The sequence below is a fragment of the Typopeltis vanoorti genome, chromosome 9 (assembly GCF_054136105.1).
Source record: "Typopeltis vanoorti isolate ZY-2024b chromosome 9, IOZ_Tvanoo_1.0, whole genome shotgun sequence".
NCBI classification, from domain to species: Eukaryota; Metazoa; Arthropoda; class Arachnida; order Uropygi; family Thelyphonidae; genus Typopeltis; species Typopeltis vanoorti.
In genome coordinates this window covers 90,330,335-90,356,308 of record NC_143557.1, presented here as the reverse complement: position 1 = coordinate 90,356,308, position 25,974 = coordinate 90,330,335, and the positions used below count along the sequence as shown (strand labels likewise).

Sequence of the window (25,974 nt, the reverse complement as noted above, 5' to 3'; positions counted from 1 at the left end):
TTCAAATATTTGAGATGGAATAAAACCATATTTCAAATACTCAATACTGTACTCTTGACATTTCTTCTTATATTCAGACATAATGAAGTAATAAAATTTGCAAAAATATTCACAAAATAAAAGATTTAATTTACACTTTGTATGACTCCACCTATCTATCACACTTTCAATTGATGATTGTTGGCAAAGCACACAAAAAATAATGAAACTTATTCCTAAACCACTGGTATTTATAGATTTGAAATCTAGCCCGAATCGACTTGCATGCACTGGCTTGGTTGCGATACCATCGTACTCGTGCTTTGAACAAGTCACTGCAAGCACCCATATTCCTGTCAAAACATGCTGAATTGAGTGAATTACCTATGTAATAGTTGATCGACATACTACTAGTTAAGACTCGTCTGCTGCGTGGATAGACAAAAGCCTGTATGGCACAATCAATTTTTACAATAACAAAAAATGAATACATTTTTTAAGTATATAAAAAATAGAAGTTAAAATATCCTGTATGACACGTTCAATTTTTTATTTTGCACGCAAGCGCATTTTGTTCGTCCGACCACGATATTGTCCGAATAATTATAAATAATAATTAATAAATAAAATAATTACACAAGATATAAACAACAAACCTACAAAACATAACCACAGAAAACAGTATAATAAGTTTCGAATAATATTTGCTTTGTTTTTCCCCTCTAGTTAGCAATATAAGTTAGTACTAACTAGGCTAACCAAAATTTACGATTTTATTTCTTTCTTGCCATTATTATTTTTACTCGTAATATTAAATTATATAAAATTGGGTTTATTTTTGGACAAATCAATTAGAAAAATGGTTTTATATATTTTATATATATTTTGAAATGAAATATAATGAATATATTTGCTACTGTAAACATAATCTATTATACACATGCTCTATTTTCTCATTGATATAGAAAATTGACATCTATTTCTATCTGACATGGTAAATTTTCAAATGATTAAATAATTGAAATAGAAAATTGATAAAAAAATTGATCGTGTAAGGCATAAGATGAATTAAAATGCAATATTTTAAATGATTATCTAATCGCAAAATCATGAAAATAATTAATTTTTAAATATATATTATTAATTTCTTCTATAAAGAGGCACCGACCCCTAGACCGCCTGAACGTCCCTAAATGCTTCTGATCCCACTATAGCCCCCACCTAGAAGGCTTCAGCATCCACTGGGGGGGGGGCAGTACCGCCCACTTTGGGAACCTGTGCTTTAGACAGTTCTAATGTGAAAGCAATATGTTGACAATTTAATGGCAGACACTTGTCTCTATTAGGAACTGGCTTACTTGCTTCCATGCTGTAGGGTGGATGCTGGCTGAGTATAATATTTGATATAGGAGAGATGATAGAAGGAGAAGTATTAGTTCAAGAATACATCCCCTGAGTGCAGCTGGTGGGATATCATCAGGACCAGAAGTCTTTCTGGTATCCAGGTTGTTTCTGGTATCCAAATGATTTCTTGGCAGTGGGAACAAGTGATGCACTGTTCCAGGTAAAGCAGGACTTGAATTATCTTGGCTATCTGTGCAGGACTTGGATGACAGGAATGATGCCAGTAAATTAGCTTTCTCTTTAAGTGATATTCAATACTGTCATCTGGGTGAAAGAGGCAGGAGCACAGATAGACAGAAATTGCACCTAACAGCCTTTGCAAGGGACCACAACTGCCACTGGCACATGTGGCAAGTTTTCTACATCTAGTTCTTTTGAAGTCTACTTAAAATTTTATATTTTAATCCAAATTGCTTTATATTTCTCACTTGAGGCATGCATTTTGCCATTGCTGCTAACAAATATTTCTTAACCAACTACCAAGCACTAGTGATCTCTCTTTCTCTTCTTTCAAATTCGTTCATCCATCATACTTCCCCAAATGGATTTCTATATCTATTATAGTCACCTACCTTATAAGTGTACATAAATTCCTTCTGATAGTGATACTTCAGCATGCCCATTTATCTTCCAAGTCAAGATAACGTGGTGACTCTCATCAGTTTGGGAGACAGTCATAATATTTCAGTATGATACCTCAATAATGATCTTCTGATGATCTGGCCAAATTTGAAACTCTTCATCCTTCTGTTCTCTCCACCACATGCTGCCTGACATATTTGTCCCTTCAAGAATTCCAGAAATTCAGTTATCTTATTATTATGTATGCTCTTTGTGCTGCTCAATTTGTATTGCAATTTAAAATCCCCCATAATGATCACTCATCTTGCACTTGCCAGACTAATTTGCCTAAAACTGTTTCCCTTCATCAACCTCCACAGGGCCAGCTGGTGGCGTGTTCAAAGTGTGCAATATACACAGGTGCCGCAGAAGAAAAGTTGCCTAAAAGATGTCAAAAAATATGAGATAAGAGTTTAAATGAACAACGAATGGTACATATAATTATGAATGTACGTCATCTTCCATTCGGGCCTCTTCAGATCTTCCCGGAAACGAACAAATAAATTCTGAAATTGTATCCTGGACCCAATTATATCATTGTAATTTTTGATTAAAATTTACGAAAATATACCTAAAATAGTTCTTCTTTATTTTTTGATGTATCATAAATGAACCTATGATTAATTGTTGAGTTCCATGTAAAAAAAAATTGTATAAGCATGACTAATCTGTAGGTAACATTATACTAAAGCAGTTTTCATTTATGTTTCATTTCCTGTTTGTTTTATTCACACTTTATTCAAAAAAAAAAAAAAAAACTTTTTTGGAAAGGCAGCGAACATTAATCGCAAATACAAGAAAAATACTAGGCGCCGGTGCTGAACCTCCATATTAACCAGCCTATAAGTAACATCTCAGTAAATACCCATCCATCTCTGCTTTATAGCATATAGTCTCAAAGCCATCCATACCATTTCCCTTCTGATTCTCTACCCTCAGGGAGCAAAAATTCTGTTCACTTAAAAAAAAGTATATTAAATAACCTTATTCCATAAAGTTCAGACATAACAATTAGCTTTGATATTATTTCACTATTTACTAATGTACCATCAACTGAAACCCTTGATTTGATAATATCCCATTTCCCTCAGATATATTTAATATTAATATGCTGGATATTTCACATACAGAGGAAAATATACATGCAATTAGATGGGACAGCTTAAACCTGTGGTTTGGCTGCACTACATAAATGATGTGTTTGCTATTTGGGCACATGGTGCAGACACATTAAATACATTTGTATTGCATTTAAATAGCTAACATTCTAAACTCCACTTCACAATAGAAAAGGAATCAAATAATTGTCTGCCCTTTCTAGATACACTAGTCACATGCCTTTCACAGTTATATATTTGCTAAAATTTAATAGAATGAATATGGCACAAAGGAAAATAATTAAACAGCAGGTACGTCATTAATCATTTCAATAATTTGTCTCTATTACAATGAAGAAGTCTTGAAGTTGTCTCATCTTCAAGAATACAATATTAAAATTGTAATAACTCATACCAAAACATAACAATGCTAAGTAGAAGAAACAGACTACTTCAAGTCCTATGAGAGGTGCTCTCTAGGTGCAGTTGGCTAGCCTTAGGTATTGGGTAGGAGGCCTAATAATTAAAGTTTCCCAAATCTTGGGTAGTTTAACACAACCATATTTATTAAGATTAAGCTGGTGTTTTAAATCTCCTGCAGCTTCTAAAAAGAGTCTTTCAAGTTTATACTTGCTGTGATGATGTATTTGCTAATGGCCACATGGTCTTTAAATAGCCAGCAATCTCAACTCCACATCACAACAGAAAAGAATCAAATAACTGTCTCCCCTTCCTAGATACACTAGTTACCTTTTGAATGGTTCATTATCCTTTTCCATATACAGAAAGCCTACACATACTTATTATTTTCACAGCAAACAATCACACCATCATCCAGCCTAACAGTATCGCATGCTAAAGGCACTAACGTCCAGAGCCAGAGCTATCTGTTCCAATGATACTGCTCTTACTACTGAACTCATCTATCTTTGCCACACTTTTTTAGCCAATGGCTATAATAATCTCCAAAAAATAGAGAAAATACTAAATATCCTCCCATCCCTTCCTTAATACCACAACAAAACTGTTACTATCCCATACATTCAGGGCACATATCTGAAAAGATATCTAGAGTGCTTAATAAATACCAACTCCACATCATATTTAAACCATATATCAAAACTGGCAGCCCTCATTCATTCGCCCTAAGAACAAGCCCTCCTTTATCACATGGATGAATATAAAGTACCCTGTACTTGTCACCTGACTTACTATGGACAGACAGGAGGATCTGTTGACATCCACCTCAGAAACATAAGAAATACATTTGACACCTTTGTAATGGCAAATGAGGACTAGCAGACCATACTTTGGACATCCCTTTATAGAGGATTAGATAGAAGAAAACAAAAGCATTACACAGAAGTCATTACAAGTCAGAGAGGCATTTTTGGAACCAGCAGAAGTTTTAAAATATTCCCCAAACATCGCCAAGTATGGCTACATCTTGTCACCCTCTCTCTCTCTCTCTCTCTCTGTAGCCAACAACAGATGATGCCAATTTGGACATAGTTCTTTGTTTTGTCCATTACAATTTTAAACTGTTCCCACTATCAACAACTAGAGACAACCAGTGAAATATTATTATTACTCCAAAATCTCATGGAGTCAAAGACACATCTGAGAGGTCCTTTTATCATACCAGCTCATCGTACCGTGTCTTAAACACATTCAAACTCCTTGCACACACCACACTCTCAGGCAAGGCATTACAATCATTCACAACTCTGCATGAACAAAACCTGCTCTTCATTCCCCTACTCACACCCTCTTTATATAGTTTCCAGGGATGAAATCTGGTTCTTCCTTGATTTCCCACTATTTTCTGTAGAACCTCTCCAACATTGATCCTATAACAACCCCTTACTAACTTGTAGGTCTCTATCATATCTTCCCTCTTCCTCCTATCCATTAGACTCTGTAAATTGCATCTTCTGAACCTTTCCTGATATTGGACATTCCAGAGATCAGAAACAATCTTAGTCAATCGCCTTTGGATCCTTTCCAACATCTCTTTGTACTTCTGAAAACCAGGTGACCAAATCTGGGCACAGTAGTCCATGTGTGGCATAATCAAAGCCTTGTACAATGGAACAAGAATCTCCCTACTTCTGCAAGTCAGTGTCCTCTGCAATCATTCCCAGAAGCCTTTGTGTTGTCTTCACAATTTTGGCTATATGTCCCCTAAATTTCAGATCCTTATCCACTATTACCCCCAGATCTCTTATTTCCTCCACCTCCAACAATATATCCTCACCAAGCATTAATTCTACATCCCATCTTTGTTTTTCAAATTTTAAAACCTTACATTTTGCACCATTGAACTCCCCATCACATCCCCATTTCTGTGCCCAATCACTCAATTTATTGAAGTCTTCTTGTAAGGCTACAACATCTTCACAACTCTTCATGGTTCATCCCAACTTTGCATCATATACAAACAACTGAATATCTCCATCCAAATCTTCACCAATATCATTAATATACAAGTTAAACAGCAATGGCCCTAAATTACTGTTTAACTTGTATATTAATGACCCCTAAGGCATTCCACTAGTGACTTTCCTTTTAATGCATATTGCTCTCCCATACACAACTTGATACCTATCAGATAGCCAGTCTCTAATCCAAATCACTAATCTAATATCAAACCCCATCTGCTCTAGTTTGGCTGTCAACTTATTATGAGGTACTCTATCAAAAGCCTTTGCAAAATCCAAGTATATTACTGTGTATCCTCTTCTCCTCTGTCCAAGGAAGCAGTCACTTTATTGTAATAAGTAAGTAGATTACTAAAACATGACCTCCCTTTAGCAAATCCATGCTGTCCATCAAAGATAATACCATTGCTGTCACCTCAATTCTGGATCCTAGTTCTCACAAGCTTCTCCAACAACTTAACCACAACACCTGACACACAGATAGGCCTATAGTTAGATGCTTGAGTTCTATGATGTCCCTTATGAAGTGGAACAATATTGCTCTCCTTCCACTCCTTAGGAACTTGAACCAGTGCAAGACTCATTTTAAAAAAATATGTCCAGGGAGGTGTTGACTCCCTGGCATATTCCTTCAGAATACGTGAAATGTTATCAAGTTCCACAGCCTTTTTAACATCTAGTTTGCTGAACTCCCCATACACCCCTTGCTCAATTATAGTCAGTCTCTCCTCCCCATCATCAACTGCTCTCAATCTCTCCATGAAGTCACATTCACAAGATTGAACGACCTTTATGAACTGCTCATTAAGTATCTCCACCACACATTCTGCAACAGCTGCATTTATACTATTTTCTCCAATCAATGTCATCTTTCCATAATCATTCTTTCTTTTGCTGGCTACATATCAAAATATCAGCAACTAAGTAAATAAATATATTATTCATTTTCTTATTAGTGTCTTTTGTTGTGAGGGTGGTGTTATATCCGTGAGAGTCAACATGGATTTGTGAAGGGGTGCTCTTTTTTTAGAAATATGCTAACCTTTTATAATAAAGTTACAAGAGCATTAGATGAGGGGAAAGGCATATACTGCCATTTTCTGAGACTTAGTGAAAGCATTTGACAAGGCGCCACATGATAAGCTGATATTTAAGTTGCAGCACATGGGTCTGGATGTCAGATTGGTCAACTGTATTCAGAATTGGCTGTCCGATAGGTATCAGAGAGTTCTGTATGGTGGGACAGTTTCAAGGAGGCTGAGGGTTACAAGTGGGATCCCACAGGGCTCAGTACTGGAACCTATATTATTTGACCTTTATATCAATGACATTGTCAGTGGATTGCAAGGGGATATTCAGTTGTTTGCAGATGAATATCTCCTTGCAAGGATATATTCGGTTGTTTGCAGATGATGTGAAGCTGGGAAGGATTATTAGTAATAGTGCAGATGTGGTAGACCTGCAAGAGAATTTGAATAAGCTAGATAGATGAGCAAATGAATGGGGGATGTCAGTTTAATGCAGAAAAATGTAAGGTCTTGAGGTTTAGCAAACATCGATGGGATGCTGCATACTCTATGGGAGGAGTTATACTGGAGGAAGTAGGGGAGACAAGAGATCTGGGGTTGACGATTGATAGAAACCTGAAATTTAGGGGACATATTGCAAAAGTGGTGAAGGTAACACAGAGGACTGCTGCAATAATTAGAAGGACACTGACCTGCAGAGATAAAAGCGTTATCATTCCATTGTATAAGTCTCTGATCAGACCACACTTAGACTATTGTTCTCAGATTTGGTCCCCAAGATTTGAAGGGGATAAATTAACTGTGGAAAGGGTACAAAGGCAGATAACAAATATGGTTTCAGGACTGTACCATGTTAGTTATGAGGATTAGCTGAGGGAATGTGGACTGCAGAGTTTAGTGGATAGAAGAAGGAGAGGTGATATGATCGAGACTTTTAAACTGTTGAGAGGTGGTTACAGGGTTGACACTGGGGAGTTCTTTTGCTTGGTTGAACAGCAGGAAGGAGTGATGACAAGAGGCCATGCCTGGAAGTTATAAAAGGAAACTGTTTGCAAGAGGGTGAGGAGTGGTTTCTTTGCAGGGTGATTGAACCATGGAATGCATTGCCTGATCGAGTGGTGAGAATGAGAACGGTCAATGAGTTTAAGGAGTGGTATGATAGACTGTGTTTCTCGGGGGGGGGACTCCCCTCGATGTGTCTTGATAGACTTTGTGTTTCTTAGGAATGACCTCCCATGATGAGTGTTTTTCTCCATTGAGCCCTGAATAACAATAATAATAAAAAATAAAAACCTCAAGTCCAGCTTTTGGATGCAAAACTATGTTTACAGTAAAGGACGTTTGAAGCTATTATTACTTTCAGAAGTAATAAATTTAGTTTAATCCTTTATCCAAGTGTGAGCAAACACAGCTTGTGCCTTAAAGTGTCTTCAGGACTGGGGTAAGGTAGTACAACACCGGGCAACTGTGTTGCATGTATCTGCCTGTATGGGTCTATAGAAAACCTATCCATACAGGCAGATACATTCACCAACAATCCCACCACCCCTCCTCGCAACAATATGGAGTCATTAAGACACTACACAACAGGGCTAAACTTATCTGTTCAAATGACAATGCCCTAACCACAGAACTAAACCGTATTCTCAATACTTTCTCAGCCAATGGCTAGCCCACCCCCCAAAAAAAATATTGAAACCAGTAACCCCCCCCCTCACAACAAGGATTACTCTAAATCCATCACCATACCCTATATCCGAGGCACTTCGGAAAAAATTACAAAAATCCTAAAAAAACATGACTTAACTTCTTGTTACAGACCATATAAAAATTGGCATCCCTTATCCGCTCTACTAAAGCTCATCCTCCCTACCTAGACCTACCTGGTGTATACCAGGTCCCTTGCAGCTGTAAGCTATTCCTACTTTGGCCAAACAGGCAGAACAGCAAATATCAGAATTTTAGAACACAAGGACTACATTCGGTTCTATGGCAGGTATCCATGCGCAGAATACCTGCCATAGAATACGGTGGAAGAAAGCCACGATAATACACCATAGTAAATAAATACAAATATGAAAGGCTTTTCATGGAATCAGCTTCAGCCCTAAGAAACAATCCAAACCTCAACAAATTTGGCTGCATGAGACTGCCTCAAATTTGGGAAACCTACATCAGAAGACCTTCAGCCCAATTGCCCAAGAATACCAATATTGCCCGCTAGGGGACACCATCAGGACTTTAGACGAAATAATAGCTTCCTGCTTCTTCCTCACTTACTGTTTGTTGTGCCTGCGTGCACGTGTCTTGTTCTAAAGTCTCTTGAAAATGGCAACATGACGTTACCAAAATATTGAAGTATATTAAAATTTATTTTAATGTATATCCTAGATGACGTTATTTCCTTAAATTATTTAGTAAAAAATGCACAAGCAACGTCTAAGCCTTTCCACGAGAATAATTAATTTTATGTCTTCTTATATATCCTAAAAGAAAAATAACAAATTATTACAATTTATGGGAGTTAAAAGGTTTTAAGATATGTTCTTTCTTGTGGTTATATCAGCTGCTTGAATAATATCAAGTTGTTTAAATTTGATTTAATGCTTAAGGGACAAAGCTGTATAACTGAAAGGAGACCTCCATATAGCCTTTAAAGGAATGCAGAGAACTGACCTGGGCTTCTGAACTAATGTCCAATTCTCACCTTCTCATGGTGCTCCCTGTTAGGTACCTACATGGATACTGAATGAACAAGGAAGGGTTGGCAATTTGGGATTTAGCCAACCAAATTGTATTCTTATTGGCTTAAACAAGGTTCAACGTTGTTTTTGCCAAGGAACCAGGGCAAACAGCGAAAAGTCAGCTACTGGAACAAATCTTAAAACACACCCCAACTCAACATCTCCAGAGTTCAAGATTGGCCTAAATGGCAAAGAAATGGAGAAAGCTGAGGAATTAAATAAGTACCAAATCGACATAATAGGAGAGACTGAAACCAAAAAGACAAAAACTGTTGAAATCTTTCTGAGCAATAAATACGAAATGTTATATTCAGGCAATGACAATCAAGGAAAAGAAGAAGTTGACATAGTATTCAACATTAAATATGAGACTAATCTTACTGAATGGCAGGGAGTCTCAAGTAGTGATGTGGGCAATCAGAATGGGTAACTGGACAACGACACTTATTTGTGCCTATAGTCCCACTGAAGATTCTACTAAGGTAGAAGTGGAGGAATTTTTTAAGGCTTTAGAGAAAGCAACTGACATAATGAAAAAGGAAAACTTGGTCCTTGTAGGGGATTTAATAGCAGAGTAGGAAATGATTGACAGACATACAAAAATATTTCGGGAAAATTTGGAGAAAAGAGAAAAGCTAACAATAATGGCAAATACCCGTTGGATTTCTGCTCAGGATATGGGCTGGTTATTATTAACGCAATGTTCCAACATCAAAATGTGCACAAATTCACATGGAGCGAAGGGGCAAGAAATAAGAAAAGTCTCGTTGACTATGTTATTGTCGATGGTGATGTTTTCTCCCTGGTGCAGGACACCAGCATGTACAGAGGATTTGAAATTGGAAGTGATCACTATTTAGTCATGAGCAGGATAAAATTGAATTTCATATTAAAAAGAAGTACATATAAGAAAGTTTTAAAGTGAATAAAAGTTGAGCAGCTCTGAGATGTGAACTGTAGACTAAAATACACAAACATTATTCAAGAAAAAATGAAAGAGTTTGAGAACAGGAACCAAACCTTGGAGATTCGGTGGCAAGCCCTGAAGAAAACACTGATTGATTCACCCAGGAAGGGATATGTTGAGGTTGTCTGCAAGGATAGGAAAATCAGAACTCCATGGTGGACACAGGAAGTTAAAGAGGCAGTGAAGGAAAAGAAGAAAGCATATCAAAAGTTCCTGGCAAATAAGTCAGCTTGTGCTCTTAGAGAATACAGAAACAAATGTAAGAAACCTAAACACTGTGTAAAACTAGCTAAACAAAAGTCATGGGAAGACTTTAGTAAGCACATGGAAAATAAATATCAAGAAGGTGGCAAGATATTCTAGAGTTTGTTGAAGAAGCTCAGAAATGGAGGAAACAGTGCTTTAAAAGGAACTGAGATGACAAAGGTGACATGAAAACTGAAGAAAAAGATATCCTTGAAGTATGGAGTAATTAATTTAAAAAATTGCTAAATGAAACAAGCAGTGATAGCACAGTGGTAAAAAACACTCAACAGGCATGTAGTCAGTACATATCCATACTTGAAGATAGTAGTGGTAGGAAAAGCCATCAAAGGCCTGAAATGTGGAAAGGTAGCAGGAGTAGACGATATGCGACCAGAAATGCTCAAGTATGGCGGTATAAAAGTCTTACAGTCACTGCACTGCATAGCTCAGAATGCCTGGAAAGAAGAACGAATTCCAGATGATTGCAGTAGAGCTCTCATAATACCCATGTAGAAAAAGGAAAATAAAACTGAATGTGAGAAGTATTTCTCTACTGAGTGTTCCTGGTAAGATTTATGCAAGTATACTTGAGAAATAGTTGAAAAGGATTGTGGAAGAAAAGCTTCATGAAGAACAAGCTGGATTCAGACCAAATAGAGGCTGTCAGGATCAGCTACCAATCTGTAGCTATCATTTCGGCTACAGATCTTCACTTTATGACAAATAGTCGAGAAAGCATGGGAATATAACAAAGATCTGTATTTAAGTTTTGTCGATTTGGAAAAGGCATATGACAAGTTGCCAAGAGAGAAGCTATTCAATACGCTACAGTTATATGGTGTCAATGGGGCATTATATCACGCAATACTTAGTCTTTATTTGAGTTGTAAGTCAGCAGTTAGAATTGAAGGAAGTACAGAAAGATGGTTTAATGTTAAATCTGGTGTGAGACAAAGATGTACATTATCCCCTTTGTTATTCATTATCTATATGGATTACATTATGAAGGAAAGCGATATTAAACCTGATATCAAAACTGGAGATGTAAATCTCAGCCATTTGCTTCATGCAGATGATGTTATACTTCTAAATAAATCTGCTACAAGTCTGCAAGATTCCCTGACTAAATTAAATAACTGTTGTAATAGATATGGTATGAAGGTCTGCAATAACAAGACAAAGACAATGAAAATAGGCAGAATCATTGAAAATATCGACTGTGTTGTGTGAATGGAGAACTTGTGGAACAAGTAAAACATTTCAGCACAATTTTTAGTGAAGATGTAAATTAAATATGGAAATAGATAACAGAATAATAAACAAAGTTGGTATGGTAGGAAGTCAACTGAATAAATTTATATGGAATAAGAGAGAAATTAGTCAAAACACTAAATTAGCTGTATGTATGCAAGACAGTGTTCAAACCAATTTTAACTTATGGATCTGAGAGCTTGGTCAGAAGTAAAACACTTGACCAAAGACTAGAGACTGCAGATATGACAGTCATGCCCCTAATCTTTCTCAGGAAAGATTAGGGGCATGAACAGATGGTAATGAATGGCAATATCATATTAAAAATGAGGATATCAGGAAAGAACTTGACATTGTTAGCATTCAGGAATGCGTTAGCAGAGTTAATCTCAGGTGGTATGGTCACTTAAACAGAATGGGTGATGAAAGCATGCATTCTCTGCCAGATTGATAGGAAAAAGACTACAAGATAGGTGGACTGATATGGTAAAAATAGCCTTAGTAGATAGAAATATAAGATCTGATAATGTTGGAGTTTTGACAGTTAACAGACTGATTTGGAGGAAAATTGTAGATAGGAAGTTAGTAATGATGTAAATTTTTCATGTAGTACTATCATGTTGTTATCATATCCTGTACACCCCTTGAGAGTACATGGCAGGAATTTGATAATGATGATGTTGTTTTCTTTCGGAAAACAGCAATATAGAAATAAGGGTATACAGACTGTTATCTGAAAACATATGAATATAGTTTGCAGTTAGTCAAAGAAAATCACTGATAAATCATAAGAAGAGAAATGAGAGATAATGGAGATATTTCATAATTGGTAAAGAATTGCAGAGGATGGGAACTAGAGGCAATGAGATGATCATCTATTGAAGATATCTTGAGCAACTGCCTTGGTCTCTTCAAATTAGTCTAGACAAAAGAAACAAGCTCCTCTTCCAGACACCCATGGCAGCATCCATCTGATAAATAACTGCAGATTAGGTTGGAAGCTTCTATGTGGTGTAGAAGTTGGTTATTATAAGATTCCTCCATTATTAAGGCAAGGATTATATGAGTATATTATCTGTAGATAGCAAAGATTTTTTTTGGTCTCCATTTTTTGGGAAGACAGGACATGGACTAATTTTCAAGTTATAGGATTGATTACAATGGAATTAAAAATATTAAAAATTAACAATTGGCCATGGGGTACTAATTTCAAGAGCAATTGGCTGGATAACCATCAGGGCCAGAGAGCTTTTTTTTTTTCTTGATACGAAAGTCCTACAGATTTTCTATCTGATCTCTCTCTCTCTCTCACTATCTCTGTCTCTCCTCAATGGAATAGAACAGGAAGCATCATGTGTGAAGCATTTGATATAGTAAAAGAGAGAGAATCTTAGTTATTGAGAGTGTGAGGAAATTTATCACATTAGGAAACTGCTTTATCTTTTGATGATGTTGGTGAAGAACCATCTCTCTGTGGGAAAGCAATGTGAGGATGTAAGAAAAGCAAGGAAATAAAGAAGTTTCACTGGCTTTAGCAAGAGCCAAAAGATACATCTGTGCTATATGGACGAAAGGTACAAACCTTTTAAATTAGAACTGAGGCCATATATATCATTTACTGAAATAGTCATTTTCAGAAGCAGTTTTAAGTTTGTTTTTTAAGTGAAAAGTCAGCAACTGGAACAAACTTCCGCACAACATCTAGAAGAAGAAGAAGAATAAACCTGACATCAGAGGAACCGAAAATAGGAACCATCAATATAAGGAGTATTAATGGAAAGGAAATCAAACTTGCAGAAGAACAGGACAAGTACAGGACAATCCTGCCGTGGCCATGGATGTTTGTAATTGTCTGTGAAAATACCAGTGGTGGTGGTGGTCGGCGGTAGATGGCGTCGGTGTAGTTGTGGTTCGTTAGTTAGTGGATTGATAAGTTTGTTGAGTGGTGGAAACAGAGAGTTGTAAAGTAGGTGCTCTCCCTCAATGAGCCCTTGGACTTCCTGGATGTGTCACATAATAATAATAATAATAAAAGTACCACGTGAACATAATTGGCATTAATGAAACAAAGAGGACAGGTGAGATCTTACTAAATAATAAATATAGGATGTTATTATTATCACATGACACCTCCAGGGAGTCCAAAGACTCATCGAGGGAGGGCACCAACTCCACAACTCTCTGTCTCCACCACTCGCTACAACGAACTGTAACTACTTTCATCATCTACACCAATGCCATCTACCGCCAACCACCACCACCACTAGTATTTTCAGACAATCACAAACATCCATGCCCGCCCATGGCGAGATTCGAATCTGGAGTCTTTTGGCTGGAGAGCGGATATGCTAACAACTCAGCCAACTAGGCCAACATGTTATATTTTGGCAGTAATGATTAAGGAAAGGAAGGGATAACAATAGCATCCAACACCAAATATGAAGATAAGTTTTTTGATTGGAAGGCAGTTTCAAGTAGAGTTGTGTGGAGATATTTAAAACTGTGGAAATGGACAGTGAAACTTATTTGTGCCTATGATCCCACAGAAGTTTCACCTAAGGAAGAAGTAGAGGAATTTTTTGAGATCATTAGAGCAAGCAATTGACATAAAGAAAATGGAAAAAGGTCCTTGTTGGAGATCTCAACAGCTGAGTAGGATATGAATCCCACCAGGCATATAGAAATATTTGGGGAAAATTTGGAGAAAAGGGCAAAGTTAATAATAACAGTATCTGCTGGATTTCTGCTCAGGATATGGACTACTAATTACTAGCACTATGTTCCAACATAAAGATATGCACAAGTTCATGTGGAGAGAAGATTCAAGAAATAAGAAAAGCCTCACTGACTATGTCATTCTTGATAATGATATCTTCATGCTGGTTCAGGGTACAAGAATGTCATACAGAGAACTTGAAATTGGAAGTGACCATCACTTAGTGCTAAGTAGGATAAAAATGAATACCACATCTAAAAATACAGTGTGCAAGAAAGTTTTAAAAAGAATTAAAGGTGAGCAGCTTTTACAAGTAAACTGTAGACTCAACTATACAAACATTATATGGGCCTGGTTGGCCGAGCGGTTAGCATATCTGATCTCCAACCAAAAGGCTGCAGGTTCGAATCCACTGTGGGCATGGATGTTTGCAATTGTCTGTGGAAATACCAGTGTGGTGGACGGTATATGACATTGGTGTAGTTGATGGACTGAGTGATGAAGACAGAGAGCTGTAGAATAGGTGTCCTCCCTGGAGTTGTCATATTAAATAATAATAATAAGCATTACTGAAGAAACAAATGAAGCCGTTTGAAAACAAGAACCAAACCATGGAGTGTCAGTAGCAAACTCTGAAGAAAACATTGGATTCAGCTAAGAAGGTAAGTGGTGAAGTTGTCAGCAAGCACAGAAAAAGAAGAATACAAGGTTGGGCACAAGATGTTAAAGCAGCAGGCCTGGACCAGAAGAAAGCATAACAAAAGTTCCTTGCAAATAAGTCAGCAGATGCCCGAAAAGAATACGATAAGAATGTGATAGTTGAGAGTTTGACGAAATCGTACCAACCGGGTGTGAACATAAAGGACGTCAGCGAGTCTATTCGAGTGTAAAAACAGAGGGTGAAAGAAATGACAGTCATAGTAGGAACAAATGATTTCAAAGAAGACAAAATGGAAATGATAGAGGATGTGAGGGAATTGCTTGAGGTAGCAAAAGAGAAGAGTGAGAGAGTTAGGATGGTGAGTATTTTTCAACGGTATGACAGTGAAGTGTTTAGAAGGAGGGCCATAATTGCCAATGACTTTATGCGTAGGTTATGCATGGAGAGTGGCGTGGAATTTGTGGATGTATGGAGTGAGTTTGATGCGCAAAATGATTAATATAAGATGGATGGGTTACATTTCAATGGATTTAGTGTACGGAGGCTTGAAAAAGTGTTGATGAATGAAGTAGAAGTGGATGAACAGATTCAGGGAAACTAAATTTATTAAGGGGGAGGTAGATATGCAGACTTTAGGGAGGCAGTTCAGTGTATAAATGAGTATAATATGCCTGAGCGAGTATGACGGACAACAAATCAGACTGGGATAGTTAGTATAAGGCATCGAAGTAGGGATGGGACTGATGGGCTTCTTCAATTCATGTACACTAATGCTAGGAGTATTAGGGACAAGAAGGAGGAGTTTTTAGCCTTGGTTGGCACTTCCAGGCCACAGGTTGTTGGTATTAGTAAAACATGGCTGACAGAAGATGATAAAGCTAGTGGGATTGAATACGACGGGTATAGCGTGTTCAGGAGTGACAGGGAGAATAAAAAGGGGGGGAGGAGTGTTATTGATGATAGCTGATGAGTTGCAGCCAAGAAGTATAGAAGATGAACTGCAGGATAGAGAAAAGAGTGCATTTGAGGCTATTTGGCATGAGATACAGGCTAGCAGAACAAAATATACAATTGGGTGCTGCTATAGACCAGGTAATGGAATAGATGGTGGGGATAGTATGCATAGGCAAATAGAAGAAATGAGTGGAAGGAAGGTAATTATTATGGGTGATTTCAATTATGGTAACATTTACTGGAAGGAGGAGAGTGCACATGGGAGGAAGGAATTGGATTTTATGTGGTTATTAAAGGACAACTATCTGCGACAGGATGTAGTGGTAAATAATAGGGGGGGGGCAGAGAGTGCTTGACCTAGTAATCGCATCTGAGAATGTGGCTGTAACGAACATGACCATGTTGCCACCAATTGGTGAGAGTGATCATAAGGTCATGACTTGGGAGGTGGCTAAAGGAGTGGAATTTACAATTAAGACCGAGTACATGTGGAATTACCGGGATAGTAAGTATGACAAGCTTAGGAGTGTACTTGGGACAGTGCCATGGCATGTAAAACTGCAAGGGCTGGATGTTGATAGTGCATGGGAGGTGGTTAAGAAGTGATTGCAAGAGGCAATGGTTGACTGTATACCAAGAGTCCAAATAATAAATCAAGTAGGGGTTAAATGGATGAATAACACTATTAAGCTTGAGCTGCAAAAAAAGAAACAATTGAGGAGGGAATTTAAGGAGAAAGGTGACCAGCAGGTGCAGGAACAGTATAAAGCTCAGGCCAGAAAGGTAACAAGAGTGGTAAGAAAAGCAAAAGCAGATTATGAAAGAAAATTGGCCATGCAGGCTAAAGAGAATCCCAAACAGTTTCTTCAATATGTTGCAAGAAAAGGAAAAATGTTCATGGCAGAATGATTTTAAAAAATGCTGAGGGTAGGGAGGTAACCGAATCAGTCGATATAGTGGAATTACTGAGATAGCACTTTGCAAGAGTATATCATCCAGGTGGTGACATTGCAGGAATAGAAGAACCAACAGCTTATACTGGAAATGTGATGAATGAAGTAGAGGTAAATAGTTTATTACAGAACCTCAATGTCAATACATCTGTGGGATTGGTTGGTATACCAGCTCGTGTCGTACAAGAAGCGGCTAGAATTGTCAGTGCCTTTGTGACCATTTTGTTTAATTTGAGCCGCAGGTCTGGGTCAGTCTCAAGGGGGTGGAAAGAGGGGAAAATTGTTCCGCTGCATAAAGGTGGTTCCAAGGCTGCTGTTGAAAATTACCGGCCAATCAGCATAACAGGAATCGTTATCAAGGTCTTGGAGAAAATAGTCAAGAGGAAAATACAAGATTGGATAGATGAAAATGGGATACTGTATTGGGGGACAGCATAGTTCTGTGAAGGGTAGGTCATGCCTCAGTAAATTGCTCATGTATTATAACACAGTGACGGCTGAACTGGATAAGAGTAATGGGTTTACAGTAATTCTACTGGACCTTGCAAAGGCCTTTGACAGGATGCCACATGGAATTCTAATCAGTAAAATGCAGCATATGGGGATGGATATAGGGTTGGTGATATGGATAGGAGGGTGGTTGACGGAGAGATATCAGAGAGTGGTTTATTCAGGAGTAGAGTCCATAAGATGGCCTGTGACTAGTGGTGTGCCAGAAGGATCTGTTCTTAAACCACTGCTGTTTAATTTGTTCATTAATGATATAGGAAAGGATCTGAGAGGAACAGTTCATTTGTTTGCAGATGATGCAAAGTTGGGTAGGGCAATAGTGAATGCAGATGATGTCAAAATTTTGCAGGATGATTTGGATAGATTGGAGGTCTGGGCTAAGGAGAATGGATGTCAATTTAATGTGGCAAAATGTAAGGTTATACATTTTGGGGTGAAAAGATTAGCAGCAGTTTACTACATTGGTGGAACTGTACTCCAGGAAATTGATGAGGCAAGAGATTTAGGAGTGTTGGTGGATAAGGAGTTGAAGTTTAGGGGGCGCACTGCAAAAGTGGCCAAATCAGCTCATCAAATCACTTGGTTGCTGAAGAATACGTTGACAAGCAGAGACAAGCATGTTATTGTTCCTCTGTATCGAGCCTTGATAAGACCCCTCATCTCAACTACTGTGCCCAGATTTGGTTACCTAGGTTTCTTCTTCTTAATGGGAAGGACATTGAGAGGATCCAGAGGCACGTGACCAAGATGATAGCAGGTCTGTGGAATGAACCGTATGAGAACAGGTTGAGGATTTGTGGGTTGCAAAAATTGGTTGATAGAGAGTAGGGGAGATATGATTGAGACATTCAAATTACCGAAGGGTTTCTATAAAATTAATTCAGAAGATATTTTTGAGAACAGGGCTGGTTGTGGGAGGACTAGGGGACATCCATGGAAGCTGGGCAAGAGTGTGGTTAGTAAGGGTGTTAGAGCTGGGGTCTTTACTTTTAGAGTGGTAAATGAGTGAAATGGGCTCCCAGAGTCTGTGGTGCATGCTGTAACAGTGAATGAGTTTAAGGCATGGTATGATAGATACTGTATGAATGTCCAATAGTTGTGATGAACATGATTTTGGGCCTCCCTTGATGGGTCTAAGGACTCCCTGGAGTTGCCTGTAATAATAATAATACAGAGAAACAAAAAAGTGAGAGAACAATGCTAAGTATAAAAGCAGCTAAACAACTGCCTTAATGTTAACTTGATGTAATTACACAGGAATTATAGGAAGATGGTTCTATATTCTTACTGAAGGGAATCCTTCAGTAAGAATATAGAAAATAAATATCGGAAAATTAGCAAAATGTTCTGGGGCTCTTGAAAAGTTTAGAAATGGAGGAAAAGAGTACACTAAAAGGAATCAAAGATGATAAAGGTGACATTATATTTATTATTATTACGGGTATCTCCATGGAGTCAGTAGACTCATCGCGGGAGACCCAAATTATCAAAACAATATCTATCATATCTCTTCTTGACATTTACAGACGAAGAACTCACAACTGAGTCAGGTGATGCATTCCATTCATTTACCACCCTACGGGCGAAAAACCTTGTTCTTACACCGTTATTAACCACACTTTTCCTTAATTTCCAGGGATGACCTCTTGTTCTTCCATCATTATCACACAGCTGAAACATTCCCCTGCATCAATCTTATAAAAACCTTGTAGTAATTTAAATGTTTCTATCATATCCCCCTCTTCTCCACCTATCAACCAACCTCTGCAATCCACAAGCTCTCAATCTATCAATGTAGGGAGCATTTTTTACATCACTCACCAACTTAGTCACTCTCCTTTGAACCCTCTCCACAACCTCCTCATCTCCTAGGAATCCAGGTGACCAGACCTGAGCACAGTAATCCAAATGTGGAAGTATCAATGCTTTATAAAGGGGAATAGTAACCTCTTTATCTCTGGATGTTAGTGTGTTCCTCAAAAATCACGTAATCCTATGTACAATCTTGGACACCTTAGCAATGTGCCCCCTGAAGTTCATCTCCCTATCCACCAACACCCCTGAGTCACTAACCTCATCAATCTCTTGGAGTGCCGTTCCATCAATGTAGTACACAGCTGGTAATCATTTAATCCCAAAATACATGACTTTACACTTTTCCACATTGAACTGACATCCATTACCTTTTGTCCATTTTACGAGCTTATTTAAATCATCCTGAAAACTCTCAACATTAGCTTGATTTTTTATTACGCTACCCAACTTTACATCATCAGCAAACAACTGAATATCTCCCTTTAAGCCATTTCCTATATCATTTGTACAAATTAAATAACAACACATGAAAACGGAAGATAAGTATTTTCTAGATGTCTGGAGTGAGAAACTTTTCATGAAAAATGCAAATAGGAATACATATTAATATTTGAGGTAGAAAAGCCATCAAAAGCTTTAAATATGGAAAGGCAGCTGGAGTGTATGATAGTGTTCATTCAGAAATACTCAAATATGGAGGTATAAAAGTTTTGCAGTGGCTACACTGCAAAATTCAGAGTGCCTGGTCAAAAGGTCAAATTCCAGATGATCAGAGTATGGCTCTCTCATGGTTTCCATCTATAAAAAATGGAATAAATCAAGCCAAATAGAGATTTTCAAGATCAGATTTTCACTTTATAGTTGAGAAATCGTCGGGATATAACAAGGATCTGTACTTAAGTTTTGTAAATCTGTAAAAGGCATACGACAAGGTGCCCAGAGAAAAGCTTTTCAAAATATTTCAATTGTATGGGGTGAATAGAACATTTTACATACCAATATTTATTTAAAGAAATACAGGAAGATGGTTTGAAGTAAATTCAGGAGTAAGGTATGCACATTATCTCCACTCTTATTCGTCATCTATATGGATTGCAACCTGATATTAAAATCAAAGATATCAAACTTTGCTTTATGCAGATGATGTTCTACTCCGAAAAACATCGAGTGTAAGTCTCCAGGATATTCTAATTAAATTGCAGAACATCAGTAACAAATCTGGCAATAAAATCAGCAATAAAAATACTGTGAAACTAGGAAAATAGGGATGAACAAGACTGCATCGTCAATGGAAAACCTACAGAACAAGTAAAATAAGGAGCCAGTTGAATAAAATTAGATGGAATAAGGGAGAAATTTCCAAAACACCAAACTAGTAGTATATAAGAGAATGTTCAAACCACTTTTCTGTTATGGATCTGAGAGTTGAGTTAGAAATAAAGCTCTTGATCAGAGACCAAAGATTGTAGACATAAGAATTCTGAGAATAATTATTATTATTACACCCTCCATGGAGTCAACAGACTCACCGAGGGAGGTTCATTCAACTGACAACATATTTATCATATAGAATCTTAAAATCCTTAACACTCCTTGCATTAACAAAACATTCTGGCAATGCATTCCATTCATTGACAATTCTCCATGTAAAAAATCTACTCCTCACACCCTTCTTCACCACATTTTACATAACTTCCATGAATGACCTCTGGTTCTTCCCCTCTCACCTTCTACTCTTTTTATAATCCCCTCTGAACTAATCTGATAAAATCCTCTCACTAACTTAAATGTCTCTATCATATCACCTCTTTTTCTCCTATTCACCAAACTCTGCAATTCACATCTCTTCAACCTCTCTCCATAGCCAGCATTCCAAACTCCTGATATTGTCTTAGTCACTCGTCTCTGGACCTTTCCGATGTCTCCACATCACATTGAAAACCAGGTGACCAAATCTGAGCACAATAGCCCAAATGTGGTCTGACCAGTGCCTTATACAGTGACACAACCACTTCCTTATCCTTACATGTTAGAATACTTCTTATCATAGCAGCACTATAATGTGCAACCTTTGCAATACTAGCAATTTGCCCTATAAACTTCAGTCAACCATCACTCCCAAATCTCTAATCTCATTCACTTTCTGCAGTACTGCACCATCAATATAGTACACAGCCTTATATTTCTGCACTCCAAAATGCAACACTTTGCACTTATTGATATTAACACTACACCCCCCCCCCCTCCTCTTTTGTCCAAGTAAAAAGCCTATTCAAATCTTCCTGAAGGGATTCAGCATCAGCAGTGCTACTTATAATTCTTCCCAAATTTGCATCAGCAAATAACTGAAGATCTCCAGTCAGTCCACATGATATATCATTTACAAATAAGTTAAACAGAAGAGGCCCAAGAACAGAATCCTGGGACACACAGGTTACCCCTTTTTTGTGACACTGCTCCATCATACACAACTTGCGGGTATCATTCAGAGTGCAAATCTCTGATTCATCTAATCAATCTCAATCTATTCCCCTCCTCTGCAGCTTGTACACCAACTTATCATGTGGTAATCAATCAAATGCTTTTGAAAAGTCTAAGAATATCACTGTATATGATTCTCCCTTATCTAACACACTCGTCACCTTATCACAAAATGTAAGTAAATTACTGAAACGGGAACCTATCCTTTACAAATCCATGCTGACCATCATAAAGAATGCCATGTCCATCAACCCTATTCTGTATTCTATTTCTTACCAATCTCTCCAACACCTTGACCACACTGCAGTTATACACACTGGCCTATAGTTGGAGACTTCTGTTTTAGAACCATGTTTGTGGAGTAGTACTATTTTGCCTTCTTTCCACTCCTTAGGAACCCTGTTCACTGTAAGACTTTTATTAAATAACCAGGTCAAGGGCATAACCAACTGTGGGGTACATTCCTTAGCATACATGGTGATATGTCATCCATTCCCACAGCCTTATTCACATCTAACCCAACCAACACCTGATACACATCTGTCTCTTTCACTTCCAATTCTCCTAATACTTGCCTCTCTTCTATATATTGGACTGGATCATTTACACCAGTATGATATACGCAGATAAAGTGCTTGTTCAATAATTCCACTATATCCTTTGCAGCTGTTAGTCTGCTGCCACGACTATCCACCAATATTAGTCTGCCATAATTATTCTTCCTCTTGCTTGCCATGTAGTGGAAAAATTCCCTCGAGTTAACCTTGGCCCGACCAGCCAATCTCCTCTCATACTGCACCTTTTCTTTCTTTACCATGCTCATCACCTTTCTAACCTGCACCTTATACTATTAATGGATCTGATCACCACCAACTGTCTTGTACCTCCTCCATAACATTCCCTTTTGCAGCACAGCTTGCTTGATTTTGCTGTTCATCCATTTCACTCCCACTCTATTTATTCACTTAACCCTTGGTATGCAGTCATACATTGCTTTTGTTAGATACTGCCTTATGAGTTCCATGCATTGTCAACATCTTTTCCGCTCAGCTCATCTACCCAATGTACTGATGCTAACAAAACTTCCTACAGTCACCTGCTTTATATTTCCACATGCATCCGTTTTTGGCAGTGAACTTTTCTTGTTTCATCACTTCCCAAACAAGTACCTCATGATTACTCTCACCAAATCGGTGACAGTGTCAACACTTCATTAACAACTACATCTTGTGAAGTTATCACCAAATCCAAAACATTAAAGCCTCTAGTTGCTTCAATCACATGCTGCTAAGATACTTATCTCTCAGAAATTCCACAAGTCTTCTCTCCTTGTTCCTATATACTATCTCCTCCTCCTTCCAGTCTATATTCTTGTAATTAAAGTCTCCCATCAGGATCACCTTTCTTACATGCCCAACCAATTTGCCTAAACATTTCACAATCAGTATTCTCTGCATTCCCTGGCCTATAACAGCATCCTACCAGATATACTAACCTGTGTATTTCAATTTTGGACTACACAGATTCAAATTCTGTACATGCACTATCAACTTTCACAATTTGCAGACACAATTCCTCTGCAATCATTAACAGCACTTCCCCCATCCTCTTTTCACATATCTATCCTTCCATTTCTGTTCCCAACATCACGTTCTTCTCAGACAACCAAGTTTCACTTATTCCAATTATTTTGGGCATACTGACTCAATCAATGCAATAAACTCAGCTCTCTTGTTTCGAATACTCCTTACATTTGTGTATAAACATAACAATCGCTGTGAGTTTGACGCCATCCTACCAGCACCAACAGTCTCTATTCTAGCTGCTATACTACAGTAGTACTAGTAGAGTAAACAGATGGCATCAATGGCAGAATCATATTAAAAATGAAGATATTAGAAAGGAACATGACATTGTTAGCATTCAAGAATGTGTGAGCAGAGCTAATCCAAGGTTGTGTGCCAATTAAATAGAATGGGTGAGGAAAGGTTAGCAAAATAAGTGTTGATGCCAAGATGGCAAGAAAAAGACCTGGTGGAAGACCAAGTCTAGGTAGATTGATTCAGTCAGAAGTGCCTTAGAAACATGAAATGTTAGATTCAACAATATTGGAGTGCTGACAAGAAGTAGACTAATTTGGAGGAAAATTGTTGATAAGTGATTAATAATAATGTAAACTTAATAAAGTAGTACTGTTTAGTAGCCTGAACAATTCTTTAGGGTACATATCAAGAAATTGATTATAAGTTTTGTGTATTGTTTTCTTAATACCATATGTTTGCAGAGATATGTAATTTTTATTGCATTAAATATGAGGAAATCTTCAATACAACAGACAATATAAATGTAATATCAATTAAATAATCAATTTTAATATTAATTAAAATGTCTAACCTCAGAATGTTTCAGATCTCTATTCATATAGTATTCTGCTACATGAACAGGAAGTATATTTTGAAGTAACATTCTGTTAACTAATTCCATCACATGAGCTTCTTTCTGTTCATTGTGTAGGTGCTTTTTCCATAAGTAATCCAGTCGACAAACATATTCAATCTATATTCAGAAAAATAAAAATTATTTTGTCAAAAATATGCAAAAAAAAGCCTGTTATTATTTCTAACTTTCCCTAAAATATTTATAAAAGTGCAAATATTTTATTAATATAGTTTATAAATGATATGAAGAACAGCCTATTTTTCTACCCACTGCAGGGCGAAGGCCTCTCCCACTGAGGGAGGTTTGGGTCTACTGTTCCCATGGTGACCCAGTCCATATTGGGAGAGTGTATCTATACTTGGGTGAATGAATGTATGAAGGTGAAATACAATCGCAAACACCCATGCCTATGCGGTATTCGAACCTGCAGCCTCTTGGTTGGAGAACAGATGCGCTAACCACTCAGCCAACCAGGCCGGCATAGTTTATAAATACTAATGAATATTATTTATAAATATAATACATAAATTATAAAAATGTTTAGAATAGCTTTAAACAAAAAAGTGATGTATAGTTTACAAAGTTACAGTCTGGTTTTTAGAGGCATATAAAAAGCATTCATGATAAATATTAAATAATGAAACTCACTTATTATTATTATCTGAGACCTCCAGGGAGTCAAGGACTCATCGAGGGTGGCTGTAAATTACCCAACTATCATACCTACCCTTGAATTCATTCACACTAGATGCATTCACTACCCATAAGGGCAAATTATTCCACTCACTCACTGCTCTCTGGAAGAAAAAACCTAGCTCTTACCCCTTTCTTGACTGCAAATAAATCTAACTTCCATGGATACTCCCCCATCTTCTCTCCCCCACCTTCCATATAACAAAAAATTTCATCGGTTGAAATGCTATAACACCTATTCAAAAGTTTATAGACCTCTATCATATCACCCCCCTCTTTCTCCTGTTAACCAGAGTCTGTAATCCACATACTCGCAATCTGTCCTCATAATCTAAATCCCATAATCCAGATATAATCTTTGTAACTCTTCTTTGCACCCTTTCCACAGCTTCTTTATCCCCTTGGAACCCAGAAGACCAAATCTGTGCACAATAATTCAAGTGTGGTCTTATCAAAGCCTTGTAAAGAGGCAAAATTACTTCCTTACATGCCAAGGTTCGCTTCAATATAGCAATTATCCTCTGAGTTGTATTTGCAACTTTTATGTAAGAAGGTTTAATACTGCCAATATTTTTTTTATCATTATTATCTCCAGGAGCTCAGGAACTCATCATGTGAGGCCATACTATTTGTACTAGCTGTCATACCTGTTCTTGAATTAATTCACGATACTTACACACACAACATTCAAAAACAATCCATTGCAATCATGCACTGCTCTATGAGAGAAAAATCTAGCTCTAACACCCACCCCCCTTCTTGACAGCATTTGTTCTCAACTTCCATGGATGCCCTTGAGTCCTTTCCCACCCTCTATAAATTGAAAAATTCCATCAGCTGAAATCTGTATGATCCTTTCAGAAATCTGTAAGTCTCAGTCATATCACCTCTCTTTCTCTTGTTTGCTAGCATCTGCAGTCTACAGATTCTCAATCTGCTTTCAAAATCAGTATTCCACAATCCTGTAACACTCC

At 37.5% G+C, this 25,974-nt stretch overlaps 1 protein-coding gene across 7 annotated transcripts in view; it reads right to left on the bottom strand.

The window, feature by feature from the left end:
- Nucleotides 1-25,974, bottom strand: part of LOC150103239 (adenylate cyclase type 2-like) — a 457,038-nt gene that overhangs the window by 83,100 nt on the left and 347,964 nt on the right. For all 7 annotated transcript variants that reach the window (XM_090397822.1, XM_090397825.1, XM_090397827.1 and 4 more), the window contains one exon: nt 24,263-24,424. In XM_090397822.1, the coding sequence (XP_090253948.1) occupies nt 24,263-24,424 (162 nt within the window). The remainder of the gene's footprint in view (nt 1-24,262; nt 24,425-25,974) is intronic.